The following is a 21,201-nucleotide window of genomic DNA, read 5'->3' as shown; positions in this document are numbered from 1 at the left end:
CATTGGTATCAACGATGTTGCCGCGGGAAGTGATTTGATAGCAACCATTTTTTTTTTTTTTCCATTTGTTGGAGAAACTATTTTGTTTAAATTGCTTAGAAATTTCGTTAAAAGCCTATAAATATTATCTTTCCATAACTATCAGATAGCTTTTCTTGGTAAAAACGCACAATATTTCTCGGCACCTGTATAAGCCCTTTTACTTAAGTTCTCAAATAACAAGTTTAGATACTTCTAGATAGGACTGTAAATCGGCTCGAATGCTTTGAGTTCGACTCATATTTAGCTCCTTTTTATTTTGTTTTGGCTCGGTTGGTAAATAAAATTAGTTGAATTGTAACAACATATTAGGCTTGTTATTATTAACATCAACGACTTGTTATCATGTTTAATTTTGTTAATTTCTATTTTTTATTAAATTAAACAAACGTAAGCTCGAGCTCATTTAAGAAAACAAGCTCGACCAGCCACTCGAAATTTTGAGTTTTGATTTACAAACGAGCTGAGTCAAAATCGAACTTAAAAGAATAATTTAAGCTAAGCTTGAGCATGGGTTAATGTATTTTTTGAGATTAAGCACGAATAATATTATTTGAGTCAAGTTGAGCACCTATGGTCCTTAATACACCCGCAGACCCAAACAACCCACCAAATAACTTTTTTGTTTTAAATTATAAAAAGGGAGATTTAAAACACCATTTCATTATCATCACAGAAAAAAGTAGCATTTTTTATTTTTTATTCCTAAAAGCTAAATTAAAACACCATTATGTAAATAAATTAATAAAGGAATCGAGAGGTTTTTAATAAACACCGAATTATATTATTGCTAATCCATTATGAAATTTAATCCACTTTCTTATTTTTTTAAATGTAAATAATATCGTTTGTTTAAAAAAAAAAAATTAAAAAATCCACCTGAGAAAGTGGAGAAAGGAGTTGGCAATTACAGAGAAGCACACGAGCGTGACTCAAACAAAGAACTCACCGATATCTCCACGTCTCGGCTTTTCCTCTCCTCTCCACCCCATAACCAAACTACCCAAACCATAACCATAACCAAAACCAAAACCACCCTTTTTTTCCCCTTCCTTTCCCCGCAATAATTCCAAATAAACCAACCGATTTTCTCCCAAATTTACCATTAATAATCCAATCCAATCCAATCTACTTCCCCAACCAACAAGCCTCGACGCTGAAATGCGCCAGGCTTTCTCCCCTGCGCCCCCTCCTTCTTGCTCCTCATCCGCCGTCGCGCTGTTGCCGAGCAGCTCCCCATTTTAGTTTTTCGTTTTTTTTTTTTATTTCGGTTAATTTGGTGTTTGGAGAGGTTTTGATTCTTAAATGGGGATTAGGGTTTGGGAAAGTGGGATCGTGATATTGGTTTTATGGGTCCGGCTAATTTCCGCCGCCGAACCCACCTCTTGCCCCGCGGAGTCCGCAGCCGATGCGATCTTCGGCTTCCGGTATTCCAATTGCCCCGTCAACGGCGCTTCCAGATCCGTTGAATCCATGGGTGTTATCGTGGTACACAATTGTTTATCTATTTAGTGTATTGCTATTAATTTTTATTTCGGGGAAATTATGTTTTATTTAGAATTATATCATTGGTGGTGTATCTCAGTATCTGGGTTGGAGGTACAGATTAGGGAGATGCTGTTTTTATTTGTTTATGTGTTTATTAAAAATTCGGTTTTCGGTATATGCATTGACCTTGCAATTAGGTTAGGAATTTGTATTGTTCTTGTGAAAGACCTAGTTGGGCAATGCCCATTTTCCCAATGATGTTCAAAGTAGCTGCCGGCCTCTATCCAAAATTGTTTCATTCATAGAGCTTTTCCAAGAGGATCAGTTTAGGTTTTTGAGTTTTGCTACATTTGTATTTTGAGTGCTTTGGTGACCTCTGATAGCGAACCCTTTTCCGAATTTATATGTTTGGATAAACAAGAACAATACTTGTCTCAAGCAGTCACTTGAAGACTAGAATCCTGCAACCAGTTTCTCCTTTGAATGCTGTAAATATCACATGCAGTTTAGTTTAGTGCCTAAAAACTCTTTTTAGGGGTGAGGTAATGGAAGCGTTTTTCTTCCGAAAGTAGAGGGAATAGATGGCACTGAAGATGAATCTGCAATGCACAATTGAGATAACAATAACATTCAGCTTTTATCACAATTCCGTGGATTACACTAGTGCTGGGATGACAAAAAATGTTTTTTATTTTTACGTATGCGTTGAAAGTTGAATTTCTTTTCTCTTACATATTTGTTATTCTAATTTGTTTGTATTGCTGCTTTGAAGGGGGATGAGGTTTCTTTACAAAGGGCATTAAATATGGTTCACAAGAATACTCATGATTATGCGGCGGTGCTCTTCTATGCATCATGGTGCCCTTTCTCAAGGATGTTTAAACCAACATTTTCCATCCTGGCTTCTTTGTATCCTTCAATCCCACATTTTGCATTTGAAGAATCAGCCATCAGGCCAAGGTTTGTAAATATCTGCAGATATTGATCATATTCTAAACGCTTTGTTATTAGAAATTGGAACTTAACTGATTAACTGTTTGCAGTATACTCTCTAAATATGGAGTTCATGGATTTCCTACTCTTTTCATTTTGAATTCTACCACACGCATTCGATATCAAGGCGCCCGCACTCCTGGTTCTCTTATTGCTTTCTATAGTCATGTTACTGGTATGTCTTTTTGTTCCTATTGTAGGCTTATATTTTGAACTTTATGTGTTATTTTTTATATTTGGTATGATGAATAGGAATCAGTAAAGAAAAACCTTTTATCTAGTGATGTATACTAAAGAGAAGTGGTTTTTTATTTGAAATAACTGTTTTAAGGTTATCTGTGACCCACCGATTCTATTTAGTCCTACAGGACAACTTGTTCTTTTTTTCTGATATTCTGCATCACCATCCAGAATCATGTTTTTCTTATATCAGATTTGCCATTCTTTAGTCTCTCACTGTTGTTGTATTTATCTTATAACCCTGTGGGGTAGTTATTGACTGTGGTGAATGGGTGCAGGCATCAAGACTGTATCACTGGATCAATTGTCATTGGAAAAAATTGGATACCCACTAAATCATGAGAAGCATGATAGCACTGAGCAGGAAAGCTGCCCGTTTTCGTGGGCTAGATCTCCAGAGAATTTGCTTCGGCAAGAAACATATTTAGCTCTGGCTTCTGCTTTTGTGCTTCTGAGATTGCTCTACTCCTTTTATCCTGCTCTGCTTTCGTTTGTTCAATCTGCATGGAGACAGCATATTCAAAACATGAGACTGGGAAGCTTGTTGGAGCACCCTTGGCTTTCTAAAGCGGGCAGTACAGTTGTTTAATTCTCTAAAAGAGCCTTGCAAGAGGAGTAATTTGCAGGAAGGAGCAATGAACGCCAGGGTGTGGGCTTCCAAGTCACTGGCCACAGTTTCTATCGGGGATGCAAGCACCAGCAGGGGTTATAGCAGTGACTGAATGCTGTAGACAGTTTATCTGAACAGGCTTTGATGCTCCCATGACAAAGGGTGAGGCTGCAGAAAATGTATTGTCCTAGAAGCGTTTGGTAATCATCTCACCCTTGATGAGGGTTTTCTTGCAACGGAGGTAAAATATGTCGTCGTATCTTGTCGCTGTAGCACATCATTCCGTTGTTGTTGTTGTTGTCTATATGCTTTACAGGGTACAATATGTTTGTCATTCGGACCGATGAATTTGTAATCCAATTTTTGATTAGGTTGAATAACTAGTAACCCTTTCATGTGCCACTCGCTTGCGTTTGATGTTTGTCCAAAAGTAGTGAGAGGGGTTCGTTGTATCGTGTAGCTTAGAAATTTCTTATCATTCCTAATGGATTGGCCTTGAATGAATGTGTTGAGATTGATGGAAGTTGGCACCAACCTCACATGTATTTTGTTAATTTTCGACCAACTTTTGTTTTAGATTTGTAGTAAATTATAGTTATTGCACAGCATAAGTTGGTAAAGGCATCGAATGATTCAGAAAGCACATGCGATCTGTGAATCCAGGTTCCACAATTAGCAGGAGCACAATTGCATTCATCATTTCCTTCTCCCTCCGACGTTGTACGGTTACTTGATGGTAGGCTTATTATGGCGACTACTTTGTTCTTTTTAGCATATTACTACGGTCTGATAATATTCTTCACTTATGAGGTCTTGTGTTAGATTTTTGTGGATGATGAGTTTGATTTGATATCATATTAGTACGACGTACCTATTGGTTTAGTTAAAATATTGCTCCTTTGTTTGAAATATGGGTGCTCTTACTAACATTTCAAAAACTTCATTGTGCATTACTAAGTTTTTTTTTTTTTTTTTTTTTTAAATATAGAAAGTTTGGAGTTCATAGATTTTTTGAGTGCAAATAAAAGTACCGTAAAATATTATTATTTTAAAACTTCCATAAGAAACTCTCATCTTATATGAGTGTTGAAGAGCTAAATAATTAGTAACTTAATACATGTTAACTACTTGTCTGTACTCTCTTCAAAAAATAATCTCATGATCTATACCATTTATTTTTTAGGTTCTCATTCCCAAATCATTGTAAAAATTCATTCAAATCTGAAGTTGTATTAAATATTGTGGATTACAAATTTAGTCCCATATATACAATTAGCATAATATTAACTTACTAATTGATTATCGAGGCACATAAGGTGGCCAATTCAAAAGGTTATTGACGTGTGAGATCTAGAACGATCATTAAGAATCAACGTCATAATATATATATATATATATATATATATATTATTTTATAATACGAAGTTCCCTTTTGCAAGTGGTGGACTTCTCTGGTGGTTGAGTTCTTCCTCTTCAACCCACTATGTTTTAGATTTAAGCTCTTTTATTCCCTCTATTGTAAATAAAATAAAATAATATCACTTGTATTAAAATAAAAAATAAAAAAAAGATTTTTTAGGGTTCATTACAAATAGGACCTTGAGACTCCTATTTTCTAAACAAATACTTACCTAATCTTAGACATTCAAATAAAATTCTAATTTCAAATAGACTGTCACGTAGATAGATATGTGACCAATTATGACAATATTTTACAACCTATGACACGAGTTGAAACCTTAATTATGTCAATAATGTTATTACTCACCCTAATTATGATGAGCAATGAGCTCCATATAGAAATTTTACATTTCTAGTATCATAAATATTAATATCATATATAAAAAAAAAATTAAGGGAGGAGCTCATTATTTTGAATAACATGCATTTTTTTTTTTCAAAAAAAATCATAGGCATCTTCCGTATGAAAGGAAATTTCTTTGTGGGTAAATTATTTTGTATTTATTATTACACATATTAAACACGTTTTATTATTATTACATATACTCATGTTTATAAATAAATAAATAACTGTTTAACCAGATAGTAATTCTTTGTAGATGACGTTTTACGACAACCGGGTATATATTTTTATTTTTTTATTACACAACATGTACATATCATTATATAAACCCCGCACCACTACCCTAAACGGTCACATATTTTTACATACCGTGCATAGATCATTATAAAATCGGAAACACAACCTTAATGTTTCAACCATCAAAGCTTCGATCATCCACAAGGAAAGAAGGATTAAGAACTCTTAAACTCTCATGGCTAATAAGAACACTCCCTACTACAATTTCATGCCAACCAACGCTGAAGAAGAGAAGGGAAGGGCCAACATGAAGGTGAAGAACACTTCGTACTACAATTTTGTGGCAACCATGGCTGAAGAAGATGCGGCAAGGGTCAACAATCGCGAGCACCAAGTAACACGCGCTAGTGTGGAAATCAGAGAGCATTTGGAAACAGAGAACTACCTTGGATCGTAGATGTTTTAAGTAATTTCTTTAGAATGTGAGGGTGTTCTTTTATTATGGTTCGTTTTTTGCTTGCTTGCTTACCTAGTGGAATTAGATTTGGTTTTAAAGCGAGGTTCGAACTTAAAGCTTCTTTTATTATTATTTCTTTTTGCTAGGAAATAAATTTAAAACGTCTTTTATTATTATTATTGTGAGTTGGACATTAATTATTTAATTTTTAATAAATTTGTGTTTGAAGACTCATTTGACTCTCTTTGTTTACTAAAGAGACATAATTATACTTTATTCGTGTCTCCTTGATTGAGTGGAGACAACAAAACGATGAATATCTAAGAACTTTTTGAATCTCACTGTGACTTATCTTCTCATTTAGACATTCTCGTTTTTACTCATATCACGTAACAGAAGAAGTAAAATAATGAAATTTTAAAATTTTAAAATTTTAGTTTTGAGTGCTAGTAGAGTACAAGTGTCATAAGAAGTTGAGAAGATTATTAGCCTTTCTCGTTAACAAAACATGCACGTTAGCACGAAGAAATTATAAAAAATAATCATGAACAAATTGTAAAACCATACGTAATTGATTTCTAAAATGATACCTCTAATATGTGTGTTTAATGAGTCGAGGATGAAGGTTTCAAGCCTTCAACTTCAAGGACGAGTGTCTTTAGTTTCATTCGTGAAGATCGACTTGGAATGTCGCGGTCTAGATTTATTATTGAGTAGGTTTGTTTGGGCTCTTGCTTTTACCCCTGTTTTTCAACCAACGGAAAAACACAAAAAAAAAAGGATGAGTGCCGCCATACTCTTATAAATAAAGCGAATAGTTGGGAGTTGACATTAACCCAAATTAGGTTTTACTTTTACAGTGCAAGACCAAAAATTGGAAGACATCTATTGACATGATAAGCTTCCTTATAAGTTTATAACTAGAGACAAAGTCATAAGGCAACAAGATGGAACCATCAAACTACAACTTTGATACAGTCAGATCCAAGTTGGCAGCCCGCCGCTAGTCGTCGACATCCACGGAGACAATCTAATCTACAAGAATGGATTCATACAAGTACATAACATAGCATAAGAAATTCGATTGAACAGGGAAAACTTTTGAGTCTTTTTTTTTTTTTTTTACAAGAAACAATACCGATTTTCCATTACTAAACGATAACAGTTGCAAAGGTTGCCACATGGGCAGTGACCATATATTTGATCTGGAGACACTTCGCACAAACAAGCAATAATGACAATCCCCTAATTGGCTACCACAAACGCCCACACACTAGCACAAGCACAATTGGTACAAATCTGCCACAAAGACGGCAGATGGAACAGACTTATAACAGAACACACAAAATGTCTCCGCGACACAAGCGAGACAACATCAAACCATGCTAACAAGCGAGGCCACATCAAAACCATCTCACATGCGGGCCGCGTCACTCACTAGGCGAGACATCACCCACTAGATGCAGTACAAACGTACACCGAACCTACAATAATCCGAGAAACGAAATCCTCCGGTTGGCTCTTCTTCGATGATTGGCTCATCTCCACCTGCAACTTTACCACTTCTAGTGAGATCCGCCACAACTGTGAGCCAAGCAAGGCAAGGCCGCCACAGATCTGGTCAGGGAAGGCAGTGCCGCCACGGATTAGACATGACCCTGAAAATCAAGCCACAAAGGGAAGATCCAACCCACCAACAACCAATAACCCACCCAAACCCGCGGATCTTGCGCTAAATCAAGGGAATAGGCCTTCTCAGCCAGTGGATCTCGATTTTTGGGGTGGACGCTGCATCAAAGCCGTGAAGATTGGTTGCCCACAAAATGTTGGGGAGAATAGGGGCTGCCCAGAACCAAGGACTAGATAGAAAGGGGAAAAGACAGGGAGGGTCGCGGAGGAGTGGTTGGGGGAAAAGGAGGGGGATGGGAGGCAGGGAGTGGAGAGGCTAGGGACGCGGAGAGGTTAGGAGAAGGGGGGAGGCGCTAGAAGGAGGGGGGAGAGACTGACGACAGCCCCAAGCCAAAGCAAGGACCGGTGACTAAGACTTTTACAGTGCCAGGGTTTCTGTTTGGGAAGGTTGAAAACTAATGGGATTCGTGACTTGAGGTCCCTAAACCCTAAACCCTGAGCTTTTATACAAAGCTAAAAGAAAAACAAATAACATAACTGCAATCTTTTCTGCAACAAAGCAACAAAACCGCTGAACAAGGCTTCTCCCGTGTTAATTTAGCAAAGCAATTTAAGAGTTGTAAATAAGTGGCAGCACCCTCGGGAGAATATTCTTTCAATGGTCTTTAATATCTTTTAGCTTTTATCGTCTTTTGTTCTTTTAGTCTTTTACTATTTTCTTTCAGGACATGAATGAATTTAGAGAATGTTTCAGCTACATATGCTTCTTTGTCTCTAGGGTTTTAGGAGTAATTATAGTATCCAACTAGTTTGATGGTGGTAGTTTCTACCATTTTCTTGCAACCTCTTATGGTTCCTTATTTTCTTGTTGTTCTGTACTCCCAAAAACAGAGTAGTATTTCCTCATTGTCCTAAACAGAATTGCTTGTATAGCTCATACCTATTCTTAGATTCTTTAGCTCACACCTATTCTTAGACTCTTCACCTCTATCCGTATTTACACTAATCCCATTTAATTTTTGGTTTGCTACTGTTCTCAGTAACTGGCTAGAAATTAAGTAGCTAAGCCAATAAAATTATCATGTGCATCTTTTCTTTTACTCCTGCCTTAACCTGTTTTTCCTCTTCATTTGCCTTGGTAACGGGTGCCAACGGCGGAGCCACCTAAGGACTTGGATGGTTCAGGGCCCCTCTCTCCCCATCCAAGTTCTCCCTTCTCCACTCCCCAATTCCCGCTCTTTCTTCCTAATTTTCCTCTCCCTTCTAAACTGCAGGGCCCCTCCTCCTTTATAACACAGGCTCAGCTAGTCTTCCCGCTGTCAACTCTAGTAAAGCCTATCTTTAATCTGGATAGAAAACCAATGTGTACTTCCTCTACCTTCCTTAAATGTGAGCTTAATGTGTTGTTTTCTTTGCAATCTGCATTAACTGTCTACACTGTTCATTGCGTTATTCTGTCTACAGCACTACCTTGCACAAACTTTCAGGTTTTGTTTCTGTGTAGAGCTACTTCCAATTAAATAGTGGAGACATGAAAAACTTGAACCTCTAACAACCTTATGAATGAAAACCATGCAACTTGACATGAGTAATTTTCCAAAGATACTTTTTTTGTTGTTGAGGGGGGATAATACACACTCCAAACAGGACGAACTTATAGCTCTTCAAAATACCTAATCATGAATAAATTATATTATCATTACGTGATTAATCTCTAAATCATACCTCTGATATGTGTGCTTTAGTGCTCTCACTAAATGGTGCATCTAAAGCTCTCTCCCCAAGCTCATAAAACAAAGTATTGCCTTCAGGTCCACTTACTTTGTCTTTCTGCAAATATCTGAAACGAAGAACAATACTTGAGATAGATACCTATGGATGGTCAATAACATACAATCATGACGATAAAAAAGAACTGCAAATAAACAATCCATAACAAGCCAAACCTTTGCTGGACAAGTGTGTCCAGTGCTTGCTTTATGTTTCCTAGAACTGGATGGTTTTCATTGCTTTCGTCCAATCCCATTCATCTCAAATTAAGCCAAAGATCCGCTGCAGTTCCACCAGGACAGCAAGAGTTGGTTCTCTCACAACACAACACGACACAAGGTAACAGAAAATAAATGCTTGCCTGCATTGGTTTTTGGCTATTTTTAAGACAATATGTGATGATGTCTGATCTATACACTTTGCAACACAATCTCATTATACCAGATGTGGAAGAGCCCATTAAGCAAGCAGATCACCGAATGTGTATAAAAGTATTCATCAATGAATTTGGGTTACATATAAGCTATTTCCTACCCAAATTGTTCTGCCAGCTATCCTGGCATCTTCCCTTTCACAATGATTAGCTTGTAGACATAAAATTATAAATAAAACCAAAAGGCAGCCATACGTTCAGTCATTTTACCGCCGGATATATGTACAAGACTCAGTAGGACAAAAGTGAAACCATTGAGAGGAACCGTACTATCATTGTCATTCAAGACATACTTCTTATACACATCAGAAGGAAGCTTACTCGTGATGATATAGGATTTTGCCTCCACAGCACCTGAATAATGTGTTCATAAACTACCGTCAAAACCCAAATCCTCAAAATTTCTAATGAATGATATGCACTGTGCAAAATCACAATTGAACATTTTCCAAAAGGGAACATATAACCTTTAATTGAAAAGAAAAAACACTACATTTCCTGCAACTTAGGAATCTCAATCTCCATTATATATGGTTTGGCCAATTCCAGCTCATATGGTTATCAAATGGATCCTACCATACTCAGACCAAAACAAATCGCAACAAAACTACAATTCAAACAAATTTACAACCTTGAGCTTAATTAGCAACTCAATATCAAAATTTCCAAAGTAAAGAATATTACTCTGTTGAGAAAGGCGTCCCTGATTAGCGGAAGAAGGACGAGACCTCTGAAGCTCCTGCATTTCGTACCCAAAAATGGCGGAGAGCTTCTGTATAGCCTCATTAATGATGAACGTAGGAAGGTTACGCTGGCGATAGTTATTGGTCTCTTTATCGGACACCCCGAGATGTGGTGCGTCTTGAACAGCACGTATCGAATTACTACTGCAACAAGCTTGTCCTTTTCCTGAGAAAAAAACAGAAACCCAAAACGAAAAATCTGAAATTTGCGGAATTGATGCGAAAACCGAGAGTGAGAGTGTGTGAGTGCGTTCTTAGCTCTTTGGAGATGTCGAATTGAGAGAGATCTACAACTGTTTGGGACATGATGGAGGGAATTTGGGATATTTGCCTTCAATATGAAACCCTAGTTCTCTTTTCTTGGGCGATTTTCTGGAGGGAAAATCTGTGCTCTCTCTGTCTCCGAGCCTTTCTCATCTCTCTGTGTGAGTTTTTCCATCTTTGCTTTTTCTCCACAGCCGCCGGCCCTAGCTCCGGCAAGGGTCGGTGGTTAGTCCTCTGCTTTACTTCCTTGTTCTTTCTTTTCGTTTCCTTCTGCTTCAATTTTCCACTGCCTACCTTTCCTATCCGCCTCTCTCACTCTGTTTCTCCCATTTCTTCCACTTGCCTCCATCCTTCCTCGTTGCTTCCTCCTTTTCCGATCTGCAATCTCCATCCTTCCTCGTTGCTTCCTCCTTTTCCGATCTGCAATCTCCTTTCTTCACAGTACTTGGCTGTGGTTCTCTTGGAAGATGTGTAGAGTTTTTACTCGGGTGTACACACCATTACCTTCCACTTGCTTGCCTTATTTGTCACTGTCGTCGGTGGGTTCTCCCCCAGCTTCTTTTGTATTCTGGTTGCGTTCAGCACAGTGGTTGTTGCAGGATGTAGGAGTCACCATCTTCTCTTTTCTGGGAGGTGCATGCTTGACGGCGGTCCGGGTCGTTGGTTTACGCTAACGGGGATGCTTTGTGTAAGCGCTGGAGGCGTGTGCAGAAGGCTAGCGTGTTTTGTTTGTGGTGTTTTAGTTTTTGGGCTCCAACTAGTGTTTTGGGCTCTGTGTTGTGGAACTTTGGGTTCCTTTTGTTTTTGTTGTGTGTCACTTGTTTGGACCTCTGTGTTTAGTTGGTTATTGATAATAAAATTCGCATTTTGACCAATATAAAAATGAAAATCTCTCAAATTCTATGAGATTTTGAATACCTACAGATTTAAATGGATTTTTTAAAATTTTAATTTATTACTGTTGAATTTGAATGTATTCTTCAAAATACTTTTAGATCTTAAGTTGACTGTATCATGACTTCAAAATCTTTTAAAATCCCCTTTTAAAGCCTAATTGACTACATCGGATTTTAAAGTATATTAAGATGCATTTGTTGCACCGAACTAGCTCAGATTGGAATAGCTTCATGGACTAAACTAGATTGGCTAAAATTATGAAGCGTTTGGTGCAGTGTCAGATTATGACTAAATTTTATTTTTTTTAAATTTAATTATAAAAACTAAATTTCACATTCTGATCTAAATAATTAAATTTAGATCTCCTTCAAATTCTTTTATCTTTTACTTTATAAATTGATGAACTTCAAGATAAACATGGTAATTCTAATATATTACAAAAAAACAAAAAAAACTTAAGTTCATCAATTTCCCTTCTTCACGCCTCTCCATCTCTCTTCATCTCTCTTCATCTGCCATAGCCTTGCTAATCCCATCATCGCAATTATGAAAACAAATAGTTGCAGACCTGTTTTCTCCTAGCGATCTGCAGATCCAAAGCAAACCACATAGCCCAGCCTCCTTCTCCAACCACGATTTAGCAACCGCGATCTGCAAATATGTTTCCTCTTCCAGCATTCTCTTCGAAGCACCCAATTCCCATATCAATCCAATAGAGAAAGAGGGGGGGATACTTGTTCTCACCAGTTCACTCAATGATCTATTTTTATATGATAATAATTAATTTAGGATACGGTCACAATAATATAACACATATAATTATAAAAATAAGTCATTTTCTTCGTGGGGCAGCCTCACTCTCGAAGATCTCTCTCGGTGAAAACAAAAAGGAGTTGACATAACATGTCGCTCAAAATGGAGACCACTTGCAGTGCACCACTCACCCTTTCCAATATCAGTGGTTGTCCCGATCAATAAAGCATCCAACCATATCGCTCCATGTGATCCTCGTTTCGGATCCAATTCCATCCACCCGCCCGTATCTCACCGTCCAAGGATCCAAGGGAAGGGTTCACAAAATCCAGACCTATCTCACTCAGACCATTGATCCTACAACCTGTCCGCTAACCAGATCCAACCGTCTGTCAGTTGCACTATTGACTAGTCATGTGATAAAAAGAGATAGACGGAAGGTTGCGACAAGAGATATATAAGAAGAGCATATTATATAGTTGTAGCTTTCCAAGGTTGCCAGAACCAGAGTTTCTAGAGAGAGAGAGAGAGAGAGAGAGAGAGAGGCTATGGAGATAGAGAGAGAGAAGCACGCTTACCAGGCAAAGCTTGCTGAGCAAGCCGAAAGATACGATGGTACGTATGTATATGTTCTTCTTCTTGCATGGACGCTTCGTTTTCTTTTTTACTATTTCCTTATTTCTGACGTATTTTTGGTACTCAGTCTCATCTATTTTGTAGATGATATAATATAATTAAATTTGAGCAAGTGTACTGTGGTGATGTTATTTTTCATTTCATTTTCTTACTTTTGGGATTGGTGGTGTTATATTTTGTTATATTTTCTTGGCTTTGGAAGAATACTAAATGAGTTCACTCAACAAGCATCTAGTTCGTCTAAGTTAATTAGACCAAGTTAATTACTGCATGTTCATCCTAAAGTAATGATTATCTCAAGTTTTCGGTTTGATCCTTGATCGCTTAGCCTGGTTTTTCGATCCCAAAAGGATAGCAAATGGAGAAGTGATACCTATACATTAGGTTTTCCAAAGCAGACACAAAATTCCCAGTTGTTTACAAGCAAAACTGGTTTTGTTAAACACTATTTGATTGTGAAACATGTCATACCCCATCCTCGATCACCTGTTCGTTCTCCGACTCAGTTGGGGACCATTTATTTGGTTTGTATGTGGAATGTAAAGTTGATGGAAATTGTTTAATTTTGTTTGTTAGTTTTGATATGGTATTAGTCTTGTCTTTTGTGCAGCAGTGTTTCCCGAACGTTGCTGATTTGAGTTTTGAAATCATCTGTGGTGGCAGTAGTGCAAATAATTTTTGTGTTGATGGGTATTTTCTAGACTTGCATATTACATATTAATTACAGTTCATTTTTCTTGATTCAGAGATGGTTGAAGAAATGAAGAAAGTTGCCGAGTTGGATGTGGAACTGAGCGTGGAGGAGCGACATTTGGTGTCAGTTGGGTATAAGAATGTGATCGGGGCAAGAAGGGCGTCATGGCGGATACTGTCTTCAATTGAACAGAAGGAGGAGGCAAAGGGAAGTGAACAAAATGAGAAGAGAATAAAGGAGTACAGGAAGAGGGTTGAAGACGAGCTTGCGAAAATTTGCCATGATATACTAACAGTTGTTGATAATCACCTCCTCCCATCTGCGTCCACAGGGGAATCCACTGTTTTTTACCAGAAGATGTGAGCTACAATTTGGTTTTGAATTTCTTACTTTTGTTGACTTTTTGTGCGTATTAGATTTAGATTACGAAGGATCTTCACCCCAATGCCTATTCCTTTTGACAGACTTTGTCACAATACAAGTTCATGTTTCGCTTTTCTTTGGCAAGTGAATGTGAGAGAGAGAGAGAGAGAGAGATTTGAGTTGTGATCCTTGTTGTTTCGTGTGACAGGAAAGGAGATTACTATCGATATCTAGCTGAATTCAAAGCAGGTGATGCTCGTAAAGAAGCTGCTGATCAGTCGCTCAAAGCCTATGTGGTATGCTTTGATTCTTTTGTTTTTTGTTTTTTTTTTTTTTTTTTTTAATAAAGGGGATCAACCCCCTCCGCTTATTAAACTATTAAAGAAGCAAAAAGTAGGTACAAAGAGGGGAGGGACAAAGAACCAAACCCTGAAAAAGAAACCATGCCAACAAATCAAGAAAAACGATAGCTAGGGAATCCTGAAAAATCCCCAGAATAAGCTGCGATCGCAAAATATGGGACAGGATCTCACTGGGATCGCAAAATATGGGACAGGATCCCACCAGTGAGAGCCAACGTGATCAACCACATAATTAGCTAAGGAATTAGCAACCTGATTGCCCTCTAAAATATGACAAAAACGAGAACGCACTTTAGTTAAGAGAGCCGAACAGTCTAACAAATGAACCCTAAGACACCATGGCCCCAATGAAATTAAAGAAAAGTGAACATCCAATGACGAGTCACATTCAATCCATAAATAAAATCAACCTTAAGACCAAGCGTGAGTTGCCGCTTCAACCCCACCAAAGAGTTCAGCTTCTAAAGCAAAAGCTGATTGTAAAGACCAGGCAAAACAACCCAAAGTAAAGCCAACAGAATTTTGAAAAATACCCCCAAAACCCGCAAAACCAGGACAACCACGAGCAGCACCACCAATTTTAACTTTAAACCAATTATTTAGAGGAGGATGCCACAAAATCTCAACAATGTGTTAAGCTTTGATCTGCTTTCTTGCTGGATGTCCTCTTCCCTGTCATGTTTTCACTTTCTTTTCACCGTCTTGTTATATTCACGTACCAATAACTAGATCCTAACGAAATTTACATATGTGCTGCAGAATGCCATTGATACTGCTGCCTCTGAGTTGCCCCCAACACACCCAATCAGGCTTGGCCTGGCTCTAAACTTTTCTGTTTTCTACTACGAAATTCTAAACTCCCCTGAGAGGTTTCCCTAATCTTCCTTTCTCTCTTCCCCCTTGGCTGCCTCCTTCTGGTTATTTTACGTAGTGTTTACTTTTGTGTTCCATTTGCAAATTGCACCATGCAGAGCGTGTCATCTAGCTAAGAAGGCATTCGATGAGGCTATTGCTGAACTTGACAGCCTCAACGAAGAATCCTACAAGGACAGTAGCCTCATTATGCAGCTTCTCAAAGATAATCTCACAGTGTGGACCTCGGATCTGCCAGAGGGAGGTAATTTTATGAGTCATTTTCTTTCTTTCTGCATTGTTTTGAATCTTTTGTCCAACTTTCCAAATTATCTTCAAGTCATGTCACTATGATTTCTACAAGTCCTGATAATCCCTCTTAATTGGAGTCGTCGGGTTACAGGGCAAGATCTTCATAAATTCATTATTCTTTCTCATTCTTTCGATAGCGTAGTGGTTAGTTATCTTTTGCTCAATGAAAATGTTTGCTTTTACGTTCTTTTTTGTTGTTTGCATCAAGAAATACTTCCCCGTCTGATCTTCTTCTCCGTCTTAACAATCTTTTGTTGTTGCTGCTTGTGTAATTAATGAAAAGTAAATCAAGTTAGTTGTTCTGAGTTTATGCACTTAATTCATAATTACTGAATTTTTTTCATTGAATTGTCAGGTGAGCAATTTAAAGTTGAAGAACCCCATCCAGAGGTAAGGCGGGTAATACTATGACAGAAAAAAATGCACTTTGATTTCGCAAAAGTTCATTTCCACTGTGAGCCGTTTATTTTCGGACATAGTTTTTCTGGTTTGTTTGTTACATTGGCTTGCTTCCTTCAATCCCTAATTAGTAATCAATGTGCAGAACTAAATGGGGATTGGAGAGACTAATTATTTGGGACTGGCTTTCAGCGATGGAGCAACATAAGCCGTGTGACTCAACAGATTACTAAGTTTGTAGTGCAGGGAAAGTGAGTACTGCTATTGGCTTGTATCAGTGTATGTATTGTCTATTAACATAATCATACTCTAAATTTGTGATCCTGAGGGAATTTGTATGCCAAAATGTTGAACACTTACATATGCTCTCCCTATCAGATTTGTTTCTTTCTTCATGAACGAGACATGGCTATTGATTTTCGGCCCATGTTCCTTGTTGTATACGTGCATTGGAGGGAATCGAACCCTTGGCTACTTTGGCTTGTTCGTTAACTATAACATGCAATCTATCTATTTGATACACATCTCTCATTGAATAAATTAGTTTACAGGGTAGGCATATTATTTGCCCCTTATGCTATGAAAGTTACATTCACTAGGACCCTTCAAATGAATCTCCTTTTCCATCTTCGGTAGAACACAAGCTTGTGCTTGGATGAAGCATGTGCCGGCAATGTGCTTGCGTCAATCAGCCACGCGTGAGTGGGCAACTCCAGGCCGCTGATGCATGAGAGAGTCAACAGTTGAGAGTCGTCCACGTGCGCGATTTTTCTTTACAATGATTAATTAGTCTGGCTGGTTTTGATGTTTAGCAGATGAACTTGTCGGAGGGGGCAGTGAATCGAGTAAGAAGGACTTGATGTGCTTGTGGTACTCCTTGGTCTTTTCTGCGTTCAATGCATGCCCTGCATCCTTGATTACTACAAGCTGAGCATTTTCTCCCAAGTGCCTATGTTTTTTCAAAGAATTCAAAATTCCGAATGAGTGAGTGAGTTTGATAATCATTTCTTTTTCAGTTTTCACCTTTCAAAAAATAACAACGAAAAACGAAAACTAAAAACTATTTTTTTTCAGTTTCCAAAATTTGATTTTCAGTTTTTTGTTGTAGTAACCAAACCAAACTGAAAAGTAGAAACTAAAAACTGCCCGTAAACAAATGCATTTGGTCAATACTCGAGCATCAGAAAACTGACCTCTTTAATTTGTGAGCAAATTCAACTGGAAATACTTGATCATGTTCTCCCCAAACTATAAGGGTTGGCTACGAAATGAAATTTGAAATGTATTATTTAATAAAGGATTTGCTAAAGATAATCATGCTCACACGCCCGGGAGATTTTCAACCGTTGGCATTGCATGCATTAATAGTTGAAAATCACTGGTGCGTTTGAGGAACTGACTTAAACATTTCTTAATTAAGAAGATTGAACATTTGAACCTGAGGAATCTTGGGGAGGTCTGAAAGCTTTCGGTTTTTGGGGATGGCGTGGATCAACTCTTTCTTCTCTTGCACAAATTCGGAGTACATTGCCTGCTCATTCCACCAAAATTTTAGTCCTATTTAAACTGAGAACTTTTTCTAGGGATTTTCCACAATTTTCTAGAGTATTTTAATCGTTAAATCTTAGTCTCAAAATACAAAAACCAAAATTTAATTTGCTAAGAAGCTCGGAGTATCTTGTACTTCAGAGTATCATGGAACTTTTGCTTTTATCTATCGGTATATAAATACAAAAATTTTACGCATCAGATCTTTCATACCACATTTGTATTGTATTTTTGACAGAGAAAAGATCGACATGTATTAGTGGGCCCTACCTCTAAATGTGGTATGAAAAATGTATATGAATAATAAGTGCAGTACTACTCTTCGTATAAACGTAATCGCAACAATTACTTGCATGAATAATTTGTAATTGTTTTAAGAGTTTTTTTATACCAAACCAAACCATGTTGTTTGTTGATTTGTCAATTGTCATGCACATGACTAATGATTCAATAAGACAAGGGATTATATGACTAATCATTCCCCACCAAGAACTTAAGATATGATTTATTTTTTAATAGACTAAATTTTGACGTGTCAACTAGCTGTTGATTAGATACTTCCAGAACATAAGTTATCACTTTATTTTTAATTAACGGTGAAAACTCTTCGCAGCATTTGGAATACCATATTATATTCTATCCAAATCCTAAAAATAAGTATTTGTTTTGGTAGATTTCGTTAGCACTTTAAAAAAATCCTTTTGCATTCCACATTTTAACTTTAAAAAAAATATACTTAACAAAGGTGCAAAATAATCTTTTTACAGTTTCCATTTATTTTATTTTATTTGTATTATAAATATTTTAGAAACAAGAATCGTTACACTTTTTTTCCTTTCGTTTGAGTTAAAATTTTCGACAATGTTTGTGTTCTCCATACTTTGTACGATTTTTTCTTTTCCAATAATATCGTACTTTTCAAAAAAAAAAAAAAAAAAAACAACAAACAAACAAACCATCAGAGAAAAATCACAAGACAATTGTTCCTATTACATGTAATATAGTTACCTTTTTAAATACAAGCGAAATTAGTCACGGTAGTTAACTTCCTTATTTGCCCCTACATTAATATCGGACAATTAATGGAGACAATGATTTTCATGTTGAAAGGATTAGACTGCTAATTTCTTCCTCTTAAACTATCATTTGAGGGCTTTGATTGAGTAAATATTTATTATGTTAATCCATAATTTTAATCTAATTCTCCCTAATAAACGAAGCTTACAACAATTAAACTGAAATCAAGATATCAGTAAGTTCAATTTACCTGAATGAAATCCATGAGCAAGCAAGAGGGCAGCAACCCAACCGGAGGTGGCTTGAAAAACGTGTACCTAACCAACTCCTTCAGCTTCTCAGGCGTCTGCGGCGTCAAAATCCCGGCCGCCTCATCCAAATCCGAGATCCCAAACGCACCTTCCCAGAGGTCCTTCTCCTCCAGGCACACGGCGGCGCAGCATATCACAACCCTCTCCACCGCCTCCTTGTACATGGCAGCCAAGCTGTAGCCCACAAACCCGCCGTAGCTCAGCCCCACCAGGCTCAGCCTCCGCACCGAGTGCGCCTCCATCGCCTGCATCACGCACTCGGCCTGGAACCACTCGGACCGGTCGGGCCGGGTCGTGTAGGAGTCGCCGAAGAAGACGAGATCCGGCACGTAGACGTTGTAGTGAGGGGTGACATGGCGGAGGAGGTCAACGAACTGCCACATTGCGTTGACGCCGAAGCCGTGGATGAGGAGGAGGTTGGGCTTGGAAGGGTTCGGGGATTGCGGGACCCAGCAGTGTATGGTGGTGGCGCCGTCTTTGAGGTCGGTGATTGCAGACCGGAGGCCGGCTCGGGCAAAGGTGAACCGGTGGCATGAGTTTTTGGACTGGGTGATGCTGAAGCATGGCATTTTGGGTTAGCTTTGGAACTGTGTAGTGACTAAATTGAGGACCGGGTGATATATTTTGGGTCGGTTTGAGGGGGTGATGCCGATTGGTGGGTTGGATAGGGTTGCAATTTTCATTTGGATGTGATGTTACGTGTAAAGAAATGGGTGCTGGAGAACTTATGCATAGGTTGAAAAGTAGCCAAGGAGGAGGAATGAGAGGCTTTTGGGGATCAAATACAATAGCGTAGGATGAAAATTATTTAGAAACAATAGTAATATTGGATGGCAAGGTAAGTTGAAGAAGAGAACCAATGCTTCATAATTCAATATGCAAAGATGGTATCTCCTAATAGAACAAGGTTGTTGAGATGGAGCGAAAATAGATAATGTTAGGAAAATCAAATTCACGAACTGAAGAACATCTGTTACGAACTAAAGATGCTACAGAACTAACGTCAAGGGGCAAAAATACATTAAGTAGATATTTTTAAGAGACACTTTGTATCCGGTCCTTAGTTGGTATAATTATTTGATCGAAACCTTATTGAATTTCATTTTCTTAATCAAGATCTCTATGCTTTGTATATATCAGCATTTTATTATTCACATATTTCTATGTCAGCTTTTTATTTTATTTATTAAAATTTTTAATTTAAAAATTATACTTCATATCACTGATTATCACAGCAAAACAATGGGAGAGCATTGTAACTGAAATTCCCAAATTTCAGTCCCCCAATTCAAGTTATTCATGAAGTCTGTCATTGAAAAGCTGATGTGAAGTCTCCATATATGCTAACAGAAAACTGTACCCCATGCAATAAGATTGTACCCACGCCTGGCCTCTTAAGGCTCATAAAAGGGAAAAAAAAAAAACCTTATGCAAACATTTTACAAACACTTGTTGTGTATACGAGGAATTTGCCTAAACAAAAATACAAGCTAAAATGAAATGCTCTCATATTCAAATACAAGTCGCTAGTTGAAGATACAAAAACATCTTGTCAAAAAAGAAGGTAAAAAAAACCGCCTTGAACTGGTTGGAGGATCTCCAATGTCACATCCCGGCCCGGGCCCCCATCATATCCCGGGCTCGACTCCACCATAGCACGACCATTCTCAGGATGGGTGACCCACTAGGAAGTTCTCGTGTGAGTTTTCAGAAAGCCTCATGTTAGGTAGAGATGAAAATATACATATAAGGTTTACATGATCCACTTCCCTGGACGATGTGGGATGTTACATCCAAGTTCCTCCGCAAATGCAATGTAGTTCTTCCCCGCTTGAAATACCTCCGACTGGGTAGAACTATGGTACAAAGATTACCCATTTAAAAATCTTAACAAAGTCTCCCCGATGTAAGAAAAAACGAACGCAGTATCTTTAAATATTATGCAAAAATCTGCATTTGTTTAAATGCTCGTAGAGAACAAATGAATACGGCTCAAATTTTCGCAAAATTTGAATTGATCAATTTGAATGCAAACGTAAAAACCAAAAACGTAAAAAGTGTGCTTTGTCTATTGGTTTGTAATATGGTTTGGAGTGAGGTCCCGGATGCCCTCCTCTAAGACTCATTGTAATCCTTTTCTAAGTTAATGACATTATCGTTTTCCTTTAAGAAAAAAAGAGAGATAAATAACCTTCTCATTGCGAAAAATTTTTCATTATGACGGAAACATATATGATACATCACGTGTTTTTATGCAAGTAGTGTGAAATTTTATTTTTTAAGTTATTAACTTTTTAACACACATATCCTATTATTTATATATTGACAAGTGGATATATCATCTCGTGTG

At 37.7% G+C, this 21,201-nt stretch overlaps 4 protein-coding genes across 6 annotated transcripts; 2 read left to right on the top strand and 2 right to left on the bottom strand.

Annotated features, from left to right (window-relative positions):
- The first annotated feature begins 1,131 nt into the window (after nt 1-1,131).
- LOC103961869 (5'-adenylylsulfate reductase-like 4) lies at nt 1,132-3,893 on the top strand. The gene is given in 5 exon segments (XM_009374511.3): nt 1,132-1,527; nt 2,300-2,487; nt 2,571-2,695; nt 3,039-3,315; nt 3,317-3,893. Coding segments are annotated over 5 exon segments (939 nt in total). The 5' UTR covers nt 1,132-1,344; the 3' UTR covers nt 3,483-3,893.
- Nucleotides 3,894-6,952: 3,059 nt separating this feature from the next.
- LOC103963039 lies at nt 6,953-11,098 on the bottom strand. The gene is given in 7 exon segments (XM_048583024.1): nt 6,953-7,485; nt 9,223-9,337; nt 9,444-9,549; nt 9,896-10,054; nt 10,385-10,531; nt 10,534-10,789; nt 11,024-11,098. Coding segments are annotated over 7 exon segments (1,026 nt in total). The 3' UTR covers nt 6,953-7,317.
- A 1,519-nt stretch (nt 11,099-12,617) lies between these two features.
- Nucleotides 12,618-16,370, top strand: LOC103961852 (14-3-3 protein 7). 2 transcript variants are annotated; one of them, XM_009374493.3, is made up of 7 exons: nt 12,618-12,972; nt 13,740-14,046; nt 14,259-14,346; nt 15,172-15,281; nt 15,384-15,529; nt 15,932-15,975; nt 16,121-16,370. In XM_009374493.3, the coding sequence occupies exons 1-7, from the start codon at nt 12,906-12,908 to the stop codon at nt 16,124-16,126; spliced, it is 768 nt and encodes a 255-aa protein (XP_009372768.2). In that variant the 5' UTR covers nt 12,618-12,905; the 3' UTR covers nt 16,127-16,370. The 2 variants fall into 2 exon arrangements, with proteins under 2 accessions (XP_009372768.2, XP_009372776.1); XM_009374501.3 differs by having other exon boundaries at nt 12,619-12,972; nt 15,932-15,966.
- A 112-nt stretch (nt 16,371-16,482) lies between these two features.
- Nucleotides 16,483-19,551, bottom strand: LOC103961847 (monoacylglycerol lipase ABHD6). 2 transcript variants are annotated; one of them, XM_048583093.1, is made up of 4 exons: nt 18,791-19,536; nt 17,414-17,506; nt 17,169-17,236; nt 16,483-16,924 (listed from the first exon to the last, which is right to left on the bottom strand). In XM_048583093.1, exons 1-4 carry the CDS (start codon nt 19,418-19,420, stop codon nt 16,762-16,764), a joined length of 954 nt encoding a protein of 317 aa, XP_048439050.1. In that variant the 5' UTR covers nt 19,421-19,536; the 3' UTR covers nt 16,483-16,761. The 2 variants fall into 2 exon arrangements, with proteins under 2 accessions (XP_048439050.1, XP_048439051.1); XM_048583094.1 differs by lacking the exon at nt 17,169-17,236 and having other exon boundaries at nt 18,791-19,551.
- Nucleotides 19,552-21,201: the final 1,650 nt, after the last annotated feature.

Source organism: the organism of the source record quoted next, unplaced genomic scaffold (assembly GCF_019419815.1).
Source record: "Pyrus x bretschneideri cultivar Hongxiangsu unplaced genomic scaffold, Pyrus_bretschneideri_v1 Contig2, whole genome shotgun sequence".
Lineage (NCBI taxonomy): Eukaryota > Viridiplantae > Streptophyta > Magnoliopsida > Rosales > Rosaceae > Pyrus > Pyrus x bretschneideri.
The sequence above is the reverse complement of the archived record's forward strand: the minus strand, read 5'-3'. Positions and strand labels throughout refer to the sequence as shown.